Source organism: Sphaeramia orbicularis, chromosome 4 (genome assembly GCF_902148855.1).
Source record: "Sphaeramia orbicularis chromosome 4, fSphaOr1.1, whole genome shotgun sequence".
NCBI classification, from domain to species: Eukaryota; Metazoa; Chordata; class Actinopteri; order Kurtiformes; family Apogonidae; genus Sphaeramia; species Sphaeramia orbicularis.
Genome location: NC_043960.1, coordinates 10,606,683 through 10,614,922, shown reverse-complemented (window position 1 = coordinate 10,614,922; position 8,240 = coordinate 10,606,683). Strand labels below are relative to the sequence as shown.

At 33.5% G+C, this 8,240-nt stretch overlaps 1 protein-coding gene across 3 annotated transcripts in view; it reads right to left on the bottom strand.

The window, feature by feature from the left end:
- dmrt2b (doublesex and mab-3 related transcription factor 2b) overlaps positions 1-2,849 on the bottom strand; it is a 13,448-nt gene extending 10,599 nt beyond the window's left edge. Inside the window, exons 1-2 of one of the 3 annotated variants that reach the window (XM_030132197.1) lie at positions 2,714-2,849; positions 110-496 (exon numbers count right to left, since the gene is read on the bottom strand). In XM_030132197.1, the coding sequence (XP_029988057.1) occupies positions 110-496 (387 nt within the window). In that variant the 5' untranslated portion in view covers positions 2,714-2,849. The other 2 variants (XM_030132199.1, XM_030132198.1) reach the window with 2 other exon arrangements.
- Between the last annotated feature and the right edge of the window lie 5,391 nt (positions 2,850-8,240).

Here is an 8,240-nt window from a genome sequence, read left to right as displayed (position 1 = left end):
AGTAAATACAAATTCCGGGCTTACAGTGTACTGTGTTTTTCCACATAGTGAGTAATAACCACCAACTGGAGGTGGTGTTCTCCTCATGTGCCCCCCCCCCATCACTGACCTGGCCTTGCGCTCTCATCACCTCCGCCGCCTGTTGCCTCCTCAGTGCGACCTGCGCGGCCATCACGCGCTGCCGTTCCACCACCAACAGGCAGCACGCGCACCGGCAGTCCCTCCAGCGACAGAATCGTTTGTGTCCTTTCAAACACGAAACGACGCCGTGGTTTCGACAGCGGGCGCATTTGGGACTCCGGGTCATCTTGCGTGTTTTCTGCTGTTGCCGCTCCGGGGACGCGCACACTTTATTCTTCTCCGCGTGTTGTCCGGGGCTCGTGCGCTTCCAGACGCATCCGTCAGAACTTGTCACGTCAACAACTTCCTCCGACTTTAGTTCATGATGTTTTGCAGTTCTGTCCAGCTGCAGGCCTTCTTCCAACTGAACGGACATCTATGAATAACAGCACCGGGATCCTACTATTAGTCCGAGATGCATTGGTTTATTTATTTTTTATTTATTTTATTTGATTATTTTTCTATTTTTTCAGACTTTTACGCATGAAACAACTAGGAATTTACCTCGGTAAAGTTTTATAAAGTGGCAACTGCTAATGATAGGATATTTAACCCTTTCATGCATGAATTATGAGAACCTTATTCGAGAATTTTTTTTTTCCTGTGTGTTTTTATTCCTCTTTTTTGAAAAGAACAACGCAATTGAACATTTTTTATGACCCTATTTTTCATGGAGTTCCAAAAATATCCACTCAGCTGGACACCATGCGTTTAGTTTTTGAAGCAAAGAAGCATGTATTTAACCCTTTCATGCATGAATTATGAGAACCTTAGTCAAGATTTTTTTTTTTTTTTTTCTGGAGTGTTTTTATATCTCTTTAGGCATTAAAAAAAATTGCGATCAAGTTTTTTTTTTGTCAAGGAGTTACAAAAATGTCCATGCATTTAATTTTTTAAGTAAAGAAATATGTATTTAACCCTTTCATGCATGAATTACAAGAACCTTAGTTGAGTTTTTTTTTGTTTGTTTTTTGGGTTGTTTTTTTTTTTTTTTTGAGTGCCTTTATTCCTCCTTGGGGATGAAAAAAACAATACAATTGAGTTTTATTTTGTTTTTTTGTCATGGATTTACAAAAATGTCCACTCAGCTACACTATGCATTATATTTTTGAAGCAAAGAAACAAGTATTTAAAACCCAATATCAGAAAATGATATGAAAACAATGAAATAAAAACATGTTTAATGCAGCTAATCTGATATTTTCTCACATTTTAACATATTCTAACACTAGTTATTACTCACTTCATGGAGATAATATGCAAAAAAAATAACAATTAACAATTAATTTCCACTCAAGAACCAATCAAGAACAGCAAAGTTACAATAATGGTATGAATTGCAGTTTATGAGATGGTGCATAAGTGTCCACTGTGTTGGCTGATATGGAACTAAAACAACAAAACCCATGAATATACAAGAGAACAGCTGGAGAATAGCTGTCCACTGTAGCGACCACTTTGCATGAAAGGGTTAAAACCCAATATCAGAAAGTAAAATGAAAACAATGAAATAAAGATATTTTTAAGGCTGCTAATTTGATGTTTTCTCACATTTTAACATACTCTAATGCTAGTTATTACCTCATATAATATGCAAAAAACAACTCTTTTTGTCTAACAAATAACTGATTTACACTTAAACATGTTACAGCAGATCAGGTTTATCAAGAACAGCAAAGTTATAGTAATGGTATGAATTGCAGTGTATTATGGGATGTTGCATAAGTGTCCACTGTGTTGGCTCATATGGAACTAAAACAACAAAACCTATGAATACACAAGAGAACAGCTGGAGAAGAACTGTCCACTGGAGTGACCACAATGCATGAAAGGGTTAAAACCCATCATCAGAAAGTGATATACTGTGTGAAAACTATGAAATAAAAACATTTTTCATGCAGCTAATCTGATGTTTTCTCACATTTTAACATACTCAAATACCAGTTATTACTCACTTCATGGAGATAAAATGCAAAAAAAAAAAAAACAACCTTTTTGATTAAGAAAACTGTTAATTGCAGTCTAATAATAATTACCAATTGCTTTACACTGAAACATATTACAGCAGATCAGGCTTATCAACAACAGGAAAGTTACAGTAATGGTATGAATTGCAGTGTATGAGATTGATGCAGAAGTGTCCACAGTGTTGGCTGATATGGAACTATAACAACAAAACCCATGAATATACAAGAGAACAGCTGTAGAATAATAGCTGCCCACTGTAGTGAAAAGTATGCATGAAAGGGTTAAATAATTAATGTATTATCTCGACATTTAAGTGAAATGATTCCACTCTTACGCACGGAATTTTTAACAAATATGTAAAAGAATTAAAGCACACAGTACCTTTACAACAACAGGTACAGACTGCAGCAATTATTTCTCATTTAACAAAAACTCAATCGTCGCACAGAGTTTGATCCTGACTCAAAAAAAAAAAAAAAAAAAAAAAATCAGTGCGCAACAATAAAGCAGCAGACTAATTCCTATAATTGAACACCGTGTCTTTGGGTGGATGCGTCCTGCTCCTGCTCCTCCTGCTCCTGCTGCTACATGTCAGTGTTTTCAGGGTGGAAACTTTGCAGCCTACCGCCAGACGTTTGAAACGTTAAGCCTCTCTCAGCTGCTCTCTGACGCTGTTTCCAAGAACAAGTGGATAGCAGACCAGGCCACAATGCAGATCTCCTGGCGCGTCACCCATGTGCCAAGGTTTGGCTCTGCTCAGTCCAGTTCACAACACAAGCAACTCCCCCTCACCGTGTAAGTCCCTTATACCTGCCCTGCCCTGCCCTGCCCACCTTCGAAGATGGTCTCATCTTTCAGTAGGAATTTGGGTAACACTTTATAATAAGTATTTGTATGTGTGTATAAGTATAAACGTATATATGTATATATGGATGAATGAGTGTGTGTATGTGTGTTTGTGTGTGTGTGAATAGATATATAAATATAGAAGAGTAATGTAAAAGGAAGAGGGACATATATTATTAACCCTTTCATGCATGAATTATGATAACCTTAATCAAGATTTTTTTTTTTTTTCCTGAGTGTTTTTATTCCTCTTTAGGCATGAAAAAAATAATGTGATTGAATTTTTTTTGTTTTTAATCTATTTTTCATGGAGTTACAAAAATGTCCACTCAGCTGGCCACCATGTGTTTAATTTTTGAAGGAAAAAAAAAACATGCATTTACTGTCGTACTGTGTGAAAACGATGAAATAAATGTTTTTTTTTTTTAAATTTGCTAACCTGATGTTTTCTCACATTTTAACATACTAAAATAGTAGTTATTACTCACTCAAACAATATGCAAAAAACAACAAAACACAACAATTTAAAAAAAAAAAAAAAAAAAAACCCAAAGTCTAATAACAATTAGCAATTTATCAAGAACAGGAATGTTACAGTCATGGTAGGAATTGCAGTGTATTATGGGATGGTGCATAAGTATCCACTGCGTTAGTTGATATGCAAGTAAAACAACAAAATCCATGAATATACAAGAGAACAGCTGTAGAATAACTGTCCACTGGAGTGACCACTGTGCATGAAAGGGTTAATAATATTGTAGGGAGAGAGGGTGGGATTAAATAAGTTATACTTCTTCCCACCCTTTTCCGGGCATGTAAATGGAATTATTGTGCTTTTCTGCTGACTAAGATTGTTATGATTCTTGATATTTGTATTATTATGTATGTTTTGCAAGTGCATATATGTTAAATTTCATTGCATGTTCGGTATAAATCACTAAATCTTCAAATCATAAGTACACACTATGAAGCATTAGATAAGCATTAATAAATACTGTATTCATCATTTATAAAGGATATTTCTGACATGTATACTCATTAGTATATGGTTTATAAGCATAGTTATAATGGTTTTACTCATCATTAACCCTTTCATGCATGAATTATGAGAACCTTAGTTTGTTTGTTTTTTTTTCTTGAGTAATTTTATTCCTCTTTAGGCATGAAAAAAAAACAATGCAATTGCCTATTTTTCATGGAATTAAAAAAATGTCCACTCAGCTGGACATTTTTTTAATAACTCCATGAAAATGTAAATAATTAGTGTAAAAAACAGTTTGTCATCTTTTCATGGTCATCAGATATGACCCATTTGGACGTTTAGAGGCTCCGTAGTTACCATGGAAACACCTCCATCTTCTACAACATTGATTCACCAGTAAAACCCATGGAATTGGATGAATGACAGTGAATGGAGACACTTAATTAATGATAGATTTGGTGAAAAAGTCACTTTTTTTCTGTTTTCCCTGTTTCTGATTTAACAACCTTTGAATTCACTCTGAGTTTTAATAAAAATCAACATGATCAACAGATTAAATATAATAAAATACCTACTTTACGCTGAAAAAATGCTAAATACAGAGGATAATATAATAATAAATGGTGATAAATACTTAAGAAAGGTTAAACAGAGAGAAAAAAATCATTTGGGAACTGCCATCAAAGAAGCACTGAGTCTTTATGGGTTAAATATTAATAACATTTTATTTCCTTGCCTTTATATTCACTCATGCAGATATTATGCAGGTACTGTTATAGAAGTTCAGGTTAAATTACATTGTAGAATAGCTGTCCACTGTAGTGACCACTATGCATGAAAGGGTTAATAAGCTCTTCTACAATGTGTTTAACCCTTTCATGCATGAATTATGACTACCGAAATAAAGATTTTTTTTCCTGAATGTTTTTATTCCTCTTTAGGCATGAAAAAAAAACAATGTGATTGAAATTTCTTTATGAAACAATTTTTCATGGAGTTACAAAAATGTCCCCTCAGCTGGACACCATGCATTTAATTTTTGAAGCAAAGAAACATGTATTTACTGACATACTGTGTGAAAACTATGAAATAAAATAATTTTTAAAGCGGTGAATCTGATGTTTCCTCACATTTTAACACACTATAATACCAGTTATTACTCAATCAGATAATATGCAACAACAAAAAAAAAGTTTTTGTTTTAAAGGAAATTTAAATTACAGTCTAATAACAACTAGCAATTGATTTAGACTCAAGTATGTTACTGCAGATCAGGCTTAGCAAGAACAGGAACAGTAATGGTATGAATTGTAATGTATGGGGTGTTGCATAAGTGTCCACTGTGTTGGTTGATATGCAAGTAAAATAACAAAATCCATGAATATACATTAAAAACAGCTGTAGAATAACTGTCCACTGTAGTGACCACTATGTATGAAAGGGTTAATGATTGTATTTTCATACTTTATAAATTATGGATTCAGCATTTAAAAATTTGGTATTGCATCACTTATAAACAAGTTATGATGTGCATTTATGCTTGCACATACACTATTAAGATATGTACTAATGGTTAATGAATGTTTTTGTGGGTATTTTATAATAACTCACATTTATTTTCCAATAAATATCCTATAAACAGTTATTAAGACAGGAATTTTGTATTTCAGGTAGTTATAAAGCACTTACTACTCATTAATTAAGTCTATGGTGTGAGCTCATCTAAAGTGTGGACTATCTATGCCATATAAAGCATTTACAAATGAGATTTAAAGGTTGGCAATGCCTAAAGACTCACAAAAGTCTCAGTTATTCTAACAAAGGAAAGACACAGCACATGGGATTATCAAACAAACTGCATGATTAAATGATGAATGATTATGATGTGACTTCATTTATAACTGTGCTTGTAAACCATATACTAATGAATATTCATGTCAGAAATATGCTTTAGAAATAATGAATTCAGTATTTGTTAATGCTTAACTAATGCTTCATAGTGCGTACTTGGTATAAAGTATTACCAGAATTTGTCTTTCTGCCAGGTTTGACTTCTAAACTACAACTATGCGTCATTTTTGGGTGGTTTGGTGAGTTTCTCTTGTGTTCAGTTTGATCATGGAGACGCCAAATCATCATAAAAATCTCCAAAATCTGTAAATAAACAAATAAAAAAAACATCATGTATATTAAAAGCACCTTCCTGAGCTTCGTAAATACAATTATTATTGCAAGAGAGAGAAAAATTGGTAAATTTACCAAAGAGTCATCGTCATACTCATATTTATTCATTACACCGTTAAAAAAATCAGTGCTTTAATGGCTGTCATCATTTTTTGGGCCTAAAATGAACTGATCAAAATTACTATAAACCGAAATATGCCTATTTAGTAAAGCTGGTTTGAAGAGGTGCTCATGACATGGTGCCATTCCAGGAATAAAAAAAAAAAATGTTTTCCCCTAAATGATGGTGGTTTCATGGTGATTTCAGGTAATTTATCATAAGTTGACAATCATTCCTTACAAATACATATCTTAAATGTGTGATAGGCCACCCCACCTGTCCTTAGACTGTGGCAGATTTATTATGCATACAGAACATTTCACCTGAGCCTGGTATTATGCTCCACTCGCTTCCTCAGCACTATATTGTAATGCTGGTTATCGCTTTGCATAAAAAGAGCTGTTTTTAAAAAATATATGTGTATCACCACCAAAACCTGTTCAAGTACCTCAGACACAGACTGAGCCGAGATGGTATGAAAAGTGTGCTCCCCACTGGTTCAACTGTGTAATTGCATGGAGGGTAATTATTCCAAAATACCTTTCAAAGTCATTTCTGTTTTAATCATGGGGAGTTGTTCACTGCCGCTTCATGTAGTGTTTTCCAAAAATGCTTATTAGTTCGTCTGGCCTGCATATTTATATATATCTGTTTTACTCTTAATTTAAAGACAATCTTGCCTGTTGCTTTTCTTTATTTAAGCCAATTAGAAGTTTAACCTATGGACCTGCTGCAACTCTCAACTGCAAATATCAGGTTGAATATGTACTAGAAAAACAAACAAACTTGGGTCTGAAATGGCAAAGGATATGTCTTGTTTGGTTGTAACTAGATTTTAACCCTTTCATGCATAGTGGTCACTACAGTGGACAGTTATTCAAAGCTGTTCTTTTGTATATTCATGGATTTTATTGTTTTAGTTCTATATCAGCCGACACAGTGCATCATCCCATACACTGACATTCAGACCATTTCTGTAACTTTACTGTTCTTGATAAACCTGATCTGCACTAACATGTTTGAATTTAAACCAATTGCTTGGTATTATTATTAGACTGTATTTAACAGGGTTTTTTTTTTTAAACAAGAAGTTGTTTTTTGTGTATTATCTCCATAAAGTGATTACTAACTAGTATTAGAGTATGTTAAAATGTGACATCAGAAAACATCAGATTAGCAGCATTTAAAAAAAAAAAAAAAAATGTTCATAGTTTTCACACAGTATGCCAGTAAATACATGTTTCTTTGCTTCAAAAATTAAACACATGGTGTCCAGCTGAGTGGACATTTTTGCAACTCCATGAAAAATAGGTTCATAAAAAAAAAAAAATGTTGAATCACATTGCTTTTTTCAAACCTAAAGAGGAATAAAAACACTTAAGAAAAAAAAAAAAAAATCTTGATTAGGTTCTTATAATTCATGCACGAAAGGGTTAATGAAACCAAAGAGATTTCAGATTGTTGTTCAGCTTCAACAAAAACTGGATATCCAAATTATGAATGTTGGTGCCAAACAATGACAAATAAACTATAAAGTTTGACACTGTGTTTTGTTCACCACCTGAATTTTTATTATTTGTAATATATTTTATACAAATACTTAATATTTATATATATTTCAACAGCTCATGTTCAATATTTAATGATCAATTTTAAGCTGAAATGTGTAAAAAAAAAACAAAAAAAAAAACTTTCATCACTTTTTTTTTTTTTTCAAATTTGTTAAATCAAAGTGAAAACCTAATTTTCACTATTCCATTAGTCTTTCAGGGCTTATGTATCTGAATCACTTCCCTTACAGTGAACATGTTCGAAGATGGCTCCATCATTCTGCTTGTTAAATAACAAGCCAAAATGTCACTCTGACCTTTTTGGAAATTTTGTCACGAAGTGCATTGTGGGAGTGGGAATTTCACGTAGCAGTCATTTCACTGCCTCTTTGTGAATGCTGAACCCAAACCCTAGCGGACTGTAGAATTTTACATTGTTGTGATCTGGCTCATTTTCTTGCCAAATCTGTGAGAAACCACTTTCAATTGG